Raw genomic sequence first — 16397 nt, forward strand, 5'->3', positions numbered from 1 at the left:
CTTGAATACGTGCTGTACGGCTTCTGTGAAGTAGATACATAATAAATGTAAAACATAATACATTTATACAAAAAAAAATTGCCTTTTAATATCCGAACAAATTCAGAGTCTTTTACTCTGAAATTATTTTTTTGGCCTGTCCAAGAACACTGAACCACCAATTTATTGGTAAAAATTGTCGTTAATCCTCTTCTAGTGAAATCGGCAGCGTTTTTTTCCCGATACTTGCAGGAACTTGCATCTGAAATGTTTACAAGTGATAACATTTGCTTTTTATTCTCTTCCGTTTTTATTATCTCATTTTCTGCTTCTAAAAGGAGAGTTATTGAAGATACAGGTAGTTTTATTGGCAGCGACAACTCCATTATGTTATTTTCTGGAACCTGCTTATTCGAAATTTCTAATGCGTTTAAACGCATTAATACGAATTTTAATGTGTTCTCAATGCTAATTAATTTGTCCATAATTTGAGTGTTGGAAACTTCTACATCTATGACTTCTATATTTTGGTAAACTTGTGAAGTTCCTAAAAAAACATTGAGGTTAAAAATAACCATTATTATAAATCCGTTTGGGTTTGACTTTACAATACATTGTGAAATAAATACTATATAGACAGTTTCATAACTAAGCTGTTAATAATTTTTGACTAAAAAACTTAAACTAACTTATTCTAGTCTTCATACAAAATCATTAAGAGTTTTTTCCTTTTTTCTCTTGCAACTTCTGGTGGCAAATTATTCAAAACAGCGCAGATGTGGTCAGTACATGATTTATTCTCGCTGTGCGGAACCTTCATCTGCTCCGATATAGTTCAGGCAACGGAGAGCAACTCTGTGGCCTCAACAATGGGTTGTTGACTAGATTTTTTCTTTTTTTTTTCTGAAAAAGGGTCAGATTAAGGTCGTCGTCGAAAATATTTAAAAAATACTAATCATTTATTACCAGATCGTGGTGTTTCTACAGGATCTATTATTGGATCATGTGTTTGTAACTGTCTCTTCTTCTAAATGTTTGCTAGTGGAAGCCTTAGGCGACAACAGCACCTCCATAGTGTCCCATATGGACCCTGGCGAAGATACTGAGGCAATTGATGACGCTGCCGAAAGCGGTCTTGTCATTGACGTAGTTGGGAGTGGCGTAGTCGTATGAGTTCTGTTTGAATGACATACCCATGTAGTGCCATGTACTTCATTGAATCATGCAACATCATTATCTAAACTTACTTTCTTGATCGGTGGCACTTTTCAAAAATCATCATTTTTTTATATAATGGCCACCTCACTTCTGCCGAAGCTCCCGACTTAGGCCCTTTGCGTTTCTCGCGGGTAAACTTGTTTTGTAGAGTCTTCCACATGTTTTGGCAGTCTTTTACTAAAAAAAGAACGGTATAATGGTAATAATTGGATAATAAAAACGCATCTCAAACAAGATACCTGATATTTTTAAGGCAGCCGCCATGTCAGCCCATGCGGCTTCCTTTTTTATATTATTTTTGTAGTCCTTGTGAGCCAAGTTGTACAGGTATTCATAGTTTTGAATCAGGTCTATAAGCAGTTCCTCCGTCTCTACAGACAACCCTACTCCTACTTCACTTTCTCCTTGCGATTCCTCCATGTCCATCTCAAACACAACACAAAACGACGCAACACAACAAAAAAACGCACAGATAACCAAACCAAGCCAAGAAAACGGTCGAATGACTGGAACGTGCCTTTTAATAATTTTGTGTTGACGTTGGAAATGTCAATATCATCTGATCTGTTTAAGCACTAAAATACGAGCAACGCGATAACCGAGGTTTATAAATGTATGCGTGCGAATCCCTATGTGTTATTTTCGGAACAGCGCCAATCACGAACAACGAATTTCAAGCAACGGGAACAACAGAGTTTATAAATCCAGCTTAAAGCGGTTGTCGAACAACCGTATCAGCAACAATGACCTGTTTATCCGGAAAAAAATCAAAACCATTTTCCCATGTTAATCTCCTATGTCCAGGGTGCTCCTGGACACCTGTTGTACTAGTTCTACAAACCACTTGTATGAGACAACATCTATCAAGTACTATGATTGTAAAGAAAACATCTTTGTGCTGCTGCCATGTTTTTTTTAAACAATAAGTAATGAATCTAAATTTTTAGATATTTTGATTATTCGAACTTACCTATCTCAAAAGAAAAGTAATGTCTCCACTCTGTGAAGATGGACTACTTTAATGTAGAGAGAGAATCAAAGAGTAATACATAACCACAGACCACGCCAGTAATTCTTTCGGTTATAGGGCATATTGTGCCCCCGAGCATCCACTATGACGTCACCCGGCGGATGACTTTACGTAAACAAGTTCCGCTGATCGGCCATCTTGGATCCGTTGTGATGTCAAATGCCAACTGGTCACTTTGATTTTGTTCTTGTTTTCACAGATCACCAAATGTTTATAGATAGGCCACTCTGTGTATTGTCAGAATATGATGCAGTGGCGCTAGGGTGACGCGAGTACTGTACTAAGCAAACCGTGGCGGGAAATTTAAACATATTAACTATGTGAAGAGGTTAATAATCGCAACATTCATATGTATGCAGAGATTAAGCATGGTTTTAACACCATTTTTAAAACTACGCCATCTCTACAAACATATGAGTGTTCCAGAAATAGTAAAAACAATATAAATATATACTTTTTTTATGATTTTACATATTATTAAACATGTATCAAAACTTACAATTCTTTCATAATACTACTATAATATTAAATACAAATTAATTAATTAGAACAAAATTCAAGTAATCGTGATTTGTTTCATTAATTGAATTCTACCTTTTTTGCTCTTAAGGGACAAAAACCTCTGCCAAGCCAATTTTTTAAAATAATCATCTTCTTTCAAATTCAAAGATGTTTGTCCTTTTTAAATTAATATTTTTCAAATACCTATTTAAATAAAAAAATAAAAATAAGTCAATGCAAACATCAAAAATATTATGATTTTTACACAAAAATGGATTATACAATTTATTTTTCAAGATTATGGAAAGTTTTTTTTTAACGGCTTTTTCTAAAAGGTATTGTTTTATATTTTGCATAAAAATTATAGACATGTTACTAAAGGTTCGCCGAAACTGGGTTTTTGGGCTTATTAAACGGTACGGTGTAAAGCTATAATGGTAGCTGATAAAATATTTTTTAATTCAATGGAATTAATTCCTCCTTGACTGAAGTGAAATGAAACAGGTTGTTTATATTTCTTTCTTAAACCCTGAATCGTAAAAACTAAAGCATGGTCTGCAAATTTCGGTTTTTTATTACCATTAATATTCTCGAAACCAATGACCTCGTCCCATTTTTTACTATAATAAACCGACGGTTCTAGGGAAATTTCGTCAAAAATTAGGGAGCAGTGCCTATCCAAAATATCAAGCTTTTGTACACTTTGCCTTAATGTTTCCATAATTTTTGGTACAATTCCAATTGTGATGTGAATTTTATTTAAAAGCTGAAGCAATGTTTTCCTGGATGGAAGCGAAAATGTATTTTTTAATACTCTATAAGCTTTAGGACTCTGTTTCATTAAAGTTAGCGCAAAAATTTTGTCATCCAGAGTAAATCGTCTACCTCTAGCACTTTTCTGCTGCATTTTAAGTTGACAGTTTATAAAATTCAGAGAATGTCTATTCACTTTTGCCTTCAAAAACTCACTGGATTCTGCAAATTGCAATGCTTCCTTTAGCCGTTTTTTGTTGCTTTGGTTTTCATAGTTTAGCCTTCGGCTGATCTTCTTAAGATTACTGGCTATTTTGTACAGATTCTTTGCCCTGGGAGTTAATTTGTTTATTCTGCTTACACCAGCACTTTTTAGCAGCTTCACTTGAAGAATGGAGTCTGGAAAATAAAAAAAAAATAAATAAAGATAAAGTAAATCAATGGTTATTACAGAATTTAAGTTTTGTATGTAAACTTAACTAATATAAGTGTATGTTAGTTAATAAAAAGTGATTAAAATCAGCTATGTACAAAAGCATGCAACCAATGCCCCAATATACCTCTACTTTGTCCCTTAAAATTTAAAAGTTGTTCAGAAGTTCCACATACAGCTGGGTGTCTAGGGGTTTCAGATATATGTTCATCTACATTTGCAGTAAGTTTATTATCTGGGCCATCAATGCTCCTCGATGGTCCAGCAATATCCAAGAAAGTATAATTTTTCTCTTCATCATCCTCTAATTGTACAGCATCTAAAAAATATGCAAGCTATAGTAAAACATTTATTATTACACAGAATGATGAAAGTTATTTTTGACTTTGGAAAGTATTATACTATTTTAGCAGCAATAACAACCAGGCCAATTTTATTATGAATCAAAGATGTCTGCATAAGCTAAGGTTTAATAATAATACTTACCAGTTTCACTCAGTCCAAGAAGCAAAGTAAAGTACACACAGCAAATTTTGAGTCCTCAGTGAAATGTACATCACAAACTCGAAACTTATGGCTTTGCCTATCAGTTAACGCCATTAAATCCTCCCTGTTAACAGCTTTACACCATTTCATCCTAATCTGTAAAAGATATATAAATATAATAACAACTAGCTAATGTTAACAACTAGCTAAATAAATGTTGTCCATTTTTAAATGGTGCTTTATTTAAATGTGTTAAAGGTTGAAACCTAAAGACAAATAGCATTTTAAACATATGAATTCACCACTTACCTCAGGATCTTTCGGCAAACAGTGTGTTTTTGAGGTCTTGCTCGTATTGTTGCAGATTGGGATGGAACACTTGAATACCATATTTTTGTATTAAAACACTACTAGTCTTATATCTTATATGCACTATGAATACAGAACAAACTATTAAATAAAATTAATCAAAAGTCCAAATCGCAAGCTAGTATAAACCGGAAAATCACTTCAGAACCAAAAAACGTGGAAACTGAAAATGGCCATAACCAAAACAAAACATGGTAGACATGGTTACAAGGTAAATCGCAGTGGTGGGGATACCCTGACCCTGTTTTAGCCCCCAACTGGTCAACTCCGAGGGCTGACCGTTTGAAAGCTGTTACCGATTCTCTGACCCCGTCTGTACCCCCAGAGCACAGTTTTCGTACCGTCCGAATCTGTCATGCATACCGTAACCGTCTGTTTACCGTTTCGAAACCGTCTTAGTTCTCCGCACCGTTCCCCGTTCTGAACACTAGGTTGTGTTGTCTGCTTGTTTTCCGTTTCAAAGTTACCGTATTAATTTAGTTGGGATCTCCAGGTCCGACTGTACCGTTTATTAATTTGAACACGAGGCTGTGTTGTTCTCTGTTTGTTCATTCGTGCTAGAGTTTTTAAGTTAGGGTATGAATGATTGTTATTTTTCATGGTTAACACGACTTGTTTAGTTTTGCTGACAACCCTGTGTTTCCTTATTTTTGTCCCACTCCCTTCATCCATTTACAGATAAACGTGAACTCTGTCTTCGACTGTATAAAAGCTCCCCAGGTATACGAAGCGAGTTCCTTAGTTACGCTTCTCCAAATAAAACTAAGGTGGCGCCCGAGTTTCGAAGCACCTACCCCTAGGTGTGGCAAAAACCGTACCAAGAACCGGTAAGTAAAGGTGGTTACAGTATTATACAGTGGCTTTTTTAAGTACTGCATCAATTTGATAAAATGGAAGGGACTTACTTTCCACAAAAACATTCAGTACCTTATGTTTTTATTTCTAAGAGAGATTTTGTATTACTACAACAATTTTCAATTCTGTTCAAATAAATGTCAAAAACACCTTTTTCAAAACTATAAGTCTCCCAACTTTTATTAAAAAAAATACCTAGTAAAAAATTAAAATCAGTTCAAAATTAATTCTATCGACTGTTTGACAATAACAAAGACCTTTTATTAACTTCTTTTAAATGTTATCAATAATTTTTGAGGATGTTAATTTGACTTCTTGGAAAATTATTGGTTTCAAAATATTAATATTTGCTGAACAATAATTGTGGTACAACTTGCATGGAATGATGAATGATGTTTAGAATTGTTGCTTGAGTCTAGAAACTTATACAATAATAAAGAGGTGTTGCCATTTAAAAGATCAAACATATTTTAAATACTTAGTTTTTGGGACCTGTATAATTCCAATTACAACATCCATTCCAAACACAACAGCAGTTAATAAAAATAAAAACATAAGGGTTCAAGCATTTTTGATAAAAGTTAGTCTTTTCAATTTTATTCAATTTAGGCAGTATGTACTTTATGAAAGCACTGTATGATAATATAATAATGTGCCACACTTAGTTTAGAAGTGTACTTAGGTACCTACTTGTTTTTTTGTTAAACAAATATGCCTTTGGAATTTATGTGTTGTCATAATTAGTAGATAATTTAGTTTGGTATGATTTAATAATTAGGTTTTGCTCTTTTTAACACTAAAAATAAAGCTGTTTCATCAATACTCAACCACAAATTCAAACATGTGAGCATCTGAAAAATAAATAATTAAACAAAATAGTTATTTTTTTTCAAGCGGTCTAAAATAAGCCTTTTGTGTACCTGTACTGCCGACGTAGAAAGGTTATTTCATATCCTAGGAGGTAAAAAATAATGTTCAGAACTTGATCCAGACTAAAAGCGTTGCATTTAGAAAAAAGCAGATGAAATTCATGCAACACTTACTTTGCTTTGATTGGCTTGTCAGGCTTGGCTCTGCAATACAATCCTTTCATGTTCTTATACTGAAATACAGTTTTCCTGAAGATGTCAGGGCTAAATTTGTGATCAAATTCAAAATCAACATAAACAAACGGACTGACACAAAAAGACAAAAACTGATTGACACAACACGGCTAATACGATAACAACACGAAGCTATTTCCAAAGTTGTCTAACAGAGGGCGTATCATGGCTGTCTAGCGTCATCTGTCGATTATGGTTACGCGCTCCGAATTTACACGGAACGCGGTTCTTAAAAATAGCCTTTCCAAAAATTTTATCGGCCATTTGCTCTGGTTTTCTGGCTTCAAATCTCCGTTGTTCTATGAGAATGATATTTTTTCAGTAACCGTTATATATGTATATTTACCAGTCCGAATTAATCGGTTAAACGATACACATCCTACCTTATTACGCTTTCACTGTGTCATCTGTCAAAAATCGTGATGTCCATGGCACACTAATTCAAAATTCAAACACCTTGTACTAATACTACTAATAGGGTTCTTGCACAGAAAATATTTATAGACATTTTGTATTTTAGGGAGTAGTACGTCATTAAAATTACCCCACCCCAAAATATTAATTTTCTTTTTTATGTTATAGTGAAGATATCTTGAAATGAAAATCCTACAAATTTTCATACTTTATTCCCGCGCAAAATCAATTATGATGGGCCTGACGTAACAGACCCGTAAAACGTTGCCTATTCACACCGCATACAGTTAGTACAATTTCAAAATAATTTCAGGTTTGAGCTATGTTGCCATATTTATTAGAAAATGCAGTTAACAGAAACTCAAACAAGTATGTGTGGGTGGGTATATTATGAGGTTTTTATATCTGAGATGTCAGTTATAAAACTACGTCTTTTCCTTTAGTACAAAAGAGAAATAAAACTATTTACCATAAATTGAAAAAGTCGTAAATATTACAATTCTATGAAAAACACAAATTATTAAGAATTAGAAGACAATCCGACAACGTTGCAACATAAAATTATACTATTTTTTTGACAGTAATGAGTACTGACATTTGACATGCCCTTGCCGTTTTGCGGTTTGTGTCTCGTGTTTGGTAATTTGGTTTTGTTTTGAATTTGAAGGAGTTTAGTGCTGTTGAGTTCAACTGTTTTAATTTTTTTTTAAACATGACCGAGTTAGGGTTTGTGAAAGCCGATTCACGGAATCTACCTACAGTGGATGCTGTTATGGTGGCTAATTTTTTTGCAGAAAGTGATGTTTTTCACTGTGCTGAAATTCGTGGGGTTAAAGCTGAAAGGTAATAATACAATAAAATAAATAATTCAGTTATGTGTAGAAAGGTGCACTTTGTAAAATAACATAATAATAACAATATTGGTTTTAGTGCTGGGAGGCAAAATTATGGTGATTCTGCGATAGGGTATGTGCAAATAAAGCGGGAAGCTAACATATGTACAGTCAAAGGAAAAATATGTCCAGAGCACAAAGTAAGAGGGAAATCTTACAGTCAAACCATCACTCTGGATGAGCAAGCAGAAAAAGTTATTAGCTGTGATTGTCATGACTGTGCTGCATCTTCTGGTATTTTTACTTAATGTTTATCAAGTATTTATTGATAATTTAATTCTGTTTATTAGGAGGCTGTAAACATATGATTGCTTTCCTAATGTGGCTGCACAGACGAAGTGAAGAACCATCACCAACAGAAGTAAAATGTTACTGGAAAAAATCAACATTGGCCTCTGTTGGATCAAGCATTAAATTCATCACACTTGATGATTTTGGTGCCTCAGCTGGAAAAGTAAATCCAAAATCAAATCCTGATGAGTTCTTGTCTTCAGTTATTCAGAAGGCTAAGGAAACAGGATCTCAAATGCAGCTGCTCAAACACTACTCAGAAGAACCAACTGAAAAGCAACTTAGTATCCATAAATTGGTGGTACTTTTTTTACAGAAAAGTGGTAATAATGATGCAGATGCATTTTGCAACTTTGCAAGTACACAAATGTCAATTGATGTATGTCAAAAAGCCTGCATAATGACAACTGAGCAGTCAGATTCAAAGTTGTGGCATGACTTAAGATATGCTCGAGTTACTGCATCAAAAATCTATGAATTTGCGAAATGCAAAACAGCCCCTGGTTCACTTATAGAATCTGTAACTGGTGGAATTAAAATTAAAGAGACCAATGCTATGAAAAGAGGAAAACTATTGGAAAAGAAAGTTTTGCAGACAGTTGAGAAACTGACAAACATCAACTTTAAAGCAACAGGCTTGCTAATATCACCAGGACATCCACTTCTAGGGGCATCACCAGATGGAATCTCTGAACAATATGTGTTGGAAATAAAGTGTCCTTCAAAAGAAAAAACAGTGTGTTTGTACATTAAGAATGGAGAAATTGTGAATAAATGTAAAGCACAAATACAGTTGCAAATGCACCTTTTTGGAAAACAAAAAGGTATCTTTTGTGTTGCAGACCCATTTTTTGAAACTAATGGAAAAGTGAGTTTGTTGTATGTGGACTACGATCAAGAATTCACTGAAAATTTAATAGAAGCAGCAGAAGCATTTTGGAAAGAGAATGTATTTCCCTTTTTACTTAGTAGTTTTAAAAAACATTAGCTGGTTAGTTTTGTTGACTTTAGAGTATGTATGTATTTCTGATTTTTCTCTTTCTGATATTTTTGTAAATACATTTGTAGAGATCTTAATTTTGTTTTCTTTTTTATTAAAGCTATTAAAGGGTTTGGGGTTGTTAGTTTAATAATACAAAATAAAATTATATTGTAGTAGTAAATTGGCTAACCTGGAAACATTAGAACCACTTCCTTGCTGCAAATAAAAAAATCATTTTTGAAAATTAAATTATTCTATTTGAATAACTAGAAAAAGAAAAAAATTAATAATATTTATTTAGCATAAAAACTACATAATCTATCAAATATAACATTACGTGTACAAAAGACACAGTGCTATCCACTACAACAAGACACATGTTTATATAAATTTAGGTAATATCACAGTAATGTGTAACAAAACTAATGATTATCCTTTTATTAAAGGATCTTGTAAATTTACTAATCCACAAGCTATGTTTAGAACATGGTCAGTTAAGGGAATTAACTTAGAATGTAAACAAGAATGTGGCCTTAAAAAGTTAAACTCCCTCACTCGGCGAATGACACGTTCAATATGTATTCTTAAGCTAGCAATTCTTTTTGTGGCCATCACTTCCTCCTTTGACAGCTTAGCAGCGCTGGAAACACTGGGCGGACGCACTAAGGTACAATTTTTTTCAAGGAGTAGTTTCTCAATGTTTTTAAACCCCCGGTCCGCCATCACAACTACTCCAGGTTTTAAAACTTCTAAATAGCCACTGTTTTCTAAAACACATTGATCTGTGGTACGGCCACCAAATCCTTTTGAAATAAAGTTTATTATTCCATCTGGCGTACAAGAAATCAAATACTTTAAAGTATTTGCCTTTTTATATTCTGACCATGTCAGTGCTTGTTTAACAGGATCTACAGGTTTATGAATTTCTATTTCAAAGCAGTCAATAATGCTCTCTACACTTCCAAACCGCGCTCTAAATGGTAGAGGAAGTTGAGCTTTTATTGACTCACTAGAAGGCCATACAATTAGTTTTTTTAATAAGGGACCCATCAAAACTACTCCTTCTTTGAATATCTTGCTTACTGAACTTTCACTTAGTCCAAAGTCATCTGCAAGTTGAATAAATGTACGTCCGGTTTTGATTTTCATCAAAGTGATATGTATATTTATTTCTTTTAAGGCAGTTTGTTTTTTGACCTCCTCAATGAACCACATCAACTCCTTTGAAATACCTAAGTACATCTTGGGATGCCTATTTATTTTAACCATAGTTGATTGCAATGCCAACTCGGAAATATTTTCTTCCCTTATCAAATAAGCCTCACTCTCACTTGTTGGAATTTCTTCCGATGTGGAAATGTTTGGAGGTGAAGATGTACTTGATGAAGGCTGTGACAAACTGGGGGAAAAGTGCAATTTTCTAGGTTTACCACTAACTTTCCGTTTATTTGGCTTCTCTTCTAAATGTTTGATTGGAGAAGTAGCTTGTTCTCTTGTCAAAATTTTTATAGGTGAATTCAACTTATTCACACAATGTGGTGCAACTTGAACAGCTTTGCTCTTATAGTGAGGTTTATATAAAACTTGCTCACTTTTATGAACCGTCTGTAACTGGGATGCAAGTGGCGGTGTGTTTTGATCACAAACAGTTAAGCAAGCTGATGTACTTTGAAAAGTGGTACAACTTACTGGAACTACTTCACTTGCTTCTTGAAATTTTGCCACTTTTCTTGGAACTTCTTCCTCTTGTTGTGTGTTTGTGAGTGCACTACTCGTTGAATTAGAAGCCAAAACATCACATGAGGAGATGGATAAACTCTGTGGAAGGTTGCATCGCGGGATGGCAGTTTTTTTCATTTTTTTTCTGCATTTCATCATTTTCCACTCCATGTAGTTCTCCATATCGTTTGGCAGCTACAATAAAGTACAACATAGAGTAAAAATATTTCTACAAAATTTCTGGTAGGAGTAGGGGCCTTTAATAGTATCAGTTTAAATTAGATTCAACCAAGGATTAAACTAAGTATATTACCTAAAATGTACTTACGTCAAAGTGATCTTCACAGATGTATAAAGACTTTCTGGCAATTTGTTGCGAATCACGTCCAGTTGCCGCTATCCACAACAATCTTGTGCTTCTATTTGAAGGGATTTGAAAAAATTCTTTGGTTGGTGTTTTGATGGAAGTGTTGCTGCAGGACGACATCAAACACCACTTATATTCTCCACTCATGTTTAGATACAAGGTATAATACGATAATTGTCACTTGATAATAACAGGAAAATTAACAGTAACCGTATAATAACTCAATTTCAAAAGGAACACAGAGGAAACACACAACAAACAACTAAGAGACACGACAATAAAGGACAAATTGACAATACGAATATTACGAATACGCCATTACGCCAATCTGCTCTAGCTCCACTTCACTTCAGCACCGAGCATAGAGAATAATACTATCACTAGTACAAAGTCAAAGTCGAAGTCCAGAATTCTCAAAATTGTACTGCACTGAATTTTGGCAACGTTGTCTCATACGGGTTATCTACGTCACACGATTCGGCGGGCGTTTCAAACGCATAATTGTTTTATGTCCATTATTGGCATTAAACGGAAATTAAAAAAAAAAGGGAATGTTAAAGCTTTGTATTTGACCCCTATAGTGCCGATTAAAGCAAAAAAAAAAAAATGCTCAAGAACCCTATTGCGTTGTTGTATTGTCAAATAAACTTTCAGTGAAGCCGTAAAGCGACCTAAATCGCCGAAATAAGTGATAGTACCCTGTATACATGCCGCTTGAAAAAAAAAGTATACGTTACACAGACGTATAAAGCGATTATTGTGCTTCGCTCAGTTGTCGACCTCAACTTCGCTTTCCTTCGTCGGACAATTCCGAGCTCAGCACAATAATTGCCTCTTTCTACGCCTATTAACATAATATACTATTGTATACCTAGGCGGTGAAATGGTATTTTTTCGGCTGAAAGAAAGTTTGGCGTCCGAGGCCGTCTTACGGCCGAGGACAACAATCTTGAGGACGAAAACATTATTATTTGGCCGAGGTGTACACAAAATTTTTTGTTCAAACGATATCCACTTAGAAATTCATAATTTTTGATAAGTAAAATGAGAAGGGTCTAACAATCACGGTGATTGTTAGGTTTTGTTATTGCTTATGTTGCTGGTTATGCATTGTTGATGTGACATTAAATAATAAACTGACTCTTGTCAGAAATATTTTCCATTTTTTCATATACGCGAAAATGAAATTGGGAGACAAAGATTGCTGTACTGATATGGATGGGCATACTGCTGTAATTGGTGCACACAGTGGTCACATAGAGAAATCGTAACTAGCAACCATAAGCGTAGACGGTGACATAGATATTGTTAATTTACTTTCTTCCTGTATTTTTTTTGGCCGTTGCTATTGACACCGTCCGTAATAGTATATTACACCCGGGGTGGGAAGAGTTTCATTACTGTCGAGAGATTAGTTAGATAGCCGAGACGCGAAGCGTCGAGGTTTAGCTAGGATCTCGAGACAGGAATGAAACTTCCTACTGAGGTTTGTATACTATTTTATTTACAACCATCATATTTCTATCAAAATTTACAAATCATTGTTTCACTCTGAACATATCTAGAATATTAGATTTAACAAAAAACTACCAAGCAGGCATTTTTCTCAGAATAATCAATCGGGTATATTGTTACCGTAGCTATGTGGTAAACAACTCACCAATATAAATAAATGTCAGAAAAAGTTAGATCGATATTTATTTCCGGATTAATAAATTGAGAAAAATGTCCTCCGGTGAAGAATTGACGTGTACCCCGCCAGAAATACGCAGCACACAGCTTGGTGCCAGAGAAAAGTAAGCATCGCTACCTAAAAGCTATTGAATTATATAGGAAGTGATGCGAAGAAAAAAAGGTGAAGAATACCAGTTCCGAAAGTGTACTCTTAGCATATTTTGGAGAACAATCCAGACAAAAGAAGCCGTCCACTTTGTGGGCAATGTACAGTATGATACGAACGATGCTACAAATTGAAGAAAAAACTGATATTTCAAAACATGGGAAACTGCTGGCCTTTCTAAAACGTCAAAATGTGGGCTTCAGGGCTAATTATTCCCAAAAAATTGCTACTTTTTTGAATTTAGAGAACTCGAAAGGCTTTACAGGCCACGCTCTAAGAAGAACCGCCGCTACGTTACTTGCCAACAGTGGAGCAAATGTACTCCAATTAAAAAGGCTGGGAGGATGGAAATCTAGTACTGTGGCAGAAGGTTATGTGGATAGCTCAATGGAGAATAAAACCAAAACTGCCGTTATGCTGTCCCAACGTGCCATGTCTTCTGAAGCTGTTGCAAGTAGTTCACAAACTTCAGTCATTCAGCAGCAAATTAATTTGTCGACCAAAGAGACAACTGTTGGAGACGCCAGTGCTGGCACTGGCCTAAATATTTCTATAAACACTTATAATAATTCAAATGTAACCATTAATTTCAATAAGTAGTTTGTTTTAGTTTAGATCATGTTAATTTTAGTATTGAATATCGATCCGACTTTATCTGACATTAAAAAAATTTGATTCAATCATTTTTTTTTTCAAAAATATTAACAATCACACAATTTTAGAGAAATGAGGGCGGGAAGTAGAGGTGCGCAATATGATACTTCCTAACCTTCAATGAGGTTAGTAATGACAGCATTACATATATGGTTGTAAATAAAAGTGCATTTCACGGCCGCTAAACAGTACGTGAAGTGAGTACTTCTCGTCCGTTTGAACAAAAACGTATTTTTTTTAAATGAATGAATACCATAGAAAACTTTCTCTCTTTTTCAAAGGAACAATGAACCTATATTATACAGGGTGATTCCAAAGTTGGTGCTTTCCTTTCACCTGCAAATCGGGCTTCAAAAAATAAAGTTTTTTTTCCTTTGACGCTTTTTCGAAATATGAACAATAACGAAGATACAGGGTGTCAAAGTTTTACTGAAAAAATAAAAATTTTATGATTTTGGTCAAACCACTTGAAGTAATTAAACAAAATTTTGTAGGTGTCAGTAGCTACGTGGAAAGGAAATTTTCCAAGAAACAACATTTTTTTTGCGTTTACCAGTGTCGCGCGTATAATTTTTTAAAAACATTTTCGAAAAAAATATTACTTTACTAGTTTTTTTTTAACATAAAATTTATTATTAAATTCCTTGTTCAATTCTAAAAATAAAACCCCTTTTATTATTTTTTGCTACGAAGCACCGCTTTCGAGTAAAAAAATAAAAACCATCTTAATGCGTGCCTAAAATTAAATGTTGTTTTAATTTAAAATGTCAAATTATTAAAAGTTAGTTCAAAGGCGGCTGAAATCTTTTGTTTATGTTTATGTCTGATGATAAAGAATAACCTGTAGTTAGTTAAAATTAAATTGAAGTTATTTTGTTTTTTTTTCAGTAAAATTTTGACACCCTGTATCTTCGTTATTGTTCATATTTCGAAAAAGCGTCAAAGGAAAAAAAAACTTATATTTTGAAGCCCTAGGTGAAAGGAAAGCACCAACTTTGAAATCACCCTGTATAAAAATAAATTATCCTCTCATTATGACAACAACCAATCAATTTCAATTGCTTAATTTATTTAACAAACAAGTACCAAGTACATAATACACTAGGTATATTTTCTTGACAAGTGTGACACATCATTAGTTTCGGGAGGCCTGTAGCTAGTAAGAAATGAAATAAAATGTTCAGGTCGATATTTGAAAAATTGAAATTGATGATGGTATTTAAAAAACTGAACCTCGGAACTAAAAACTAAAACAATTTTATTGAAGAGCATAAAAAAGTGCCTACAGAAGGTGCCATTGATTTTCCAAAATAATCAATAATAGTGGTAAAAAAATAAAATAGAAATTTAACTTTTTTGGTTTATGTCGGAGATCTACGGATGTAATAAAAAAAATGTGCATTTTTTTAACAAATTATTCAGCAATCAAATGCGCAACTTTGCCTCCATTTAACTAAAATTCTATCAACTATAGTTTCTGAGATAGCAATGCTAATGCATTGAATTTGTAACACCCTGTACAGAGTGGTGTATAAATTCGTGGCAGATAAAATATTAGTTTTTTAAATAGAACTACATATTTTTTAATACACACACACAATAGATTTTCTAATATTTCAATTTTTTCAAAACAATTAGTTTTTACAATGATGAAAAATTGACTGCAGGGCATTTGTTTCTAAAGGTAGAATACTATTACTAGAATATTTGATACAAAGGTCCTACAGGGATGGCAAAAAAATATTTAGGCAAATAAATTTGCATTAGATGCTACAGAGTGTTCATTTCAGTTAACAACATTCCTATATCAGACACTATAGTTGATAGAGGTTTAGTTAAATGACAGCAAAGTTGAGCATTTTATTGCTAATTTGTCCAAAAAAATAAACATTTTTTATTACATCTTTATGGATCTGACAAAGACCAAAAAACTCAAATTTATTTTGATTTTTTTTACTACTTTATTATCGATTATTTTGTAAAATCAATGGCTCCTTTTTAATAATATTATTTAAGAAAACAATTTTAGGGTTCAGCTCCGACGTTTAGTTTTTAAATGAGTATGTCTTTTCTGAAATTAAAAATACAATTTGCTTGACTGTATCTAAATTGCATCCTTCTGGTGACCATATTATTGAAATCATATAGTTACTATGTAACCAGTTGGCGGCACATCTAATCAAATCTGACAATTAAACAAAAATGTTATATTATAGAATTAACAGTATATTTTAACACAAAATACGTTTCGTGCCCTCTTTTTCGGATCGGGCACTTTTTGTCAAATAATCATAAAATTTCCTCAAACTGTTTCTAGGGCAACAACCTTCATGCATGATTTACGGAAATTTTACATACTTAACATATTACTATTGAAAACGGTTAGAGATATGGAAGAAATAATTAATACAAAAAAGTTTCTTAATCAAATAAGGATTTGGAATTTTTAAGAAAAAAATCAATGGCGCACCAGAAAAAAAGTTGAATAAAAATGAAATTTTCAACACTCT

The 16397-nt window shown here is 33.6% G+C and overlaps 2 protein-coding genes across 2 annotated transcripts; one reads left to right on the top strand and one right to left on the bottom strand.

The window, feature by feature from the left end:
* Positions 1 to 7262: 7262 nt before the first annotated feature.
* LOC145736870 (uncharacterized) lies at positions 7263 to 9444 on the top strand. Its single transcript, XM_081991305.1, has 3 exons — positions 7263 to 7984; positions 8072 to 8268; positions 8325 to 9444. The coding sequence occupies exons 1-3, from the start codon at positions 7854 to 7856 to the stop codon at positions 9311 to 9313; spliced, it is 1317 nt and encodes a 438-aa protein (XP_081847431.1). The 5' UTR covers positions 7263 to 7853; the 3' UTR covers positions 9314 to 9444.
* Positions 9445 to 9736: 292 nt separating this feature from the next.
* Positions 9737 to 11540, bottom strand: LOC145737318 (uncharacterized). The gene is made up of 2 exons (XM_081991953.1): positions 11355 to 11540; positions 9737 to 11221 (listed from the first exon to the last, which is right to left on the bottom strand). Exons 1-2 carry the CDS (start codon positions 11538 to 11540, stop codon positions 9737 to 9739), a joined length of 1671 nt encoding a protein of 556 aa, XP_081848079.1.
* Positions 11541 to 16397: the final 4857 nt, after the last annotated feature.

This window comes from Ips typographus, linkage group LG13, assembly GCF_016097725.1.
Source record: "Ips typographus isolate SLU linkage group LG13, UJ_Ityp_2.0, whole genome shotgun sequence".
Lineage (NCBI taxonomy): Eukaryota > Metazoa > Arthropoda > Insecta > Coleoptera > Curculionidae > Ips > Ips typographus.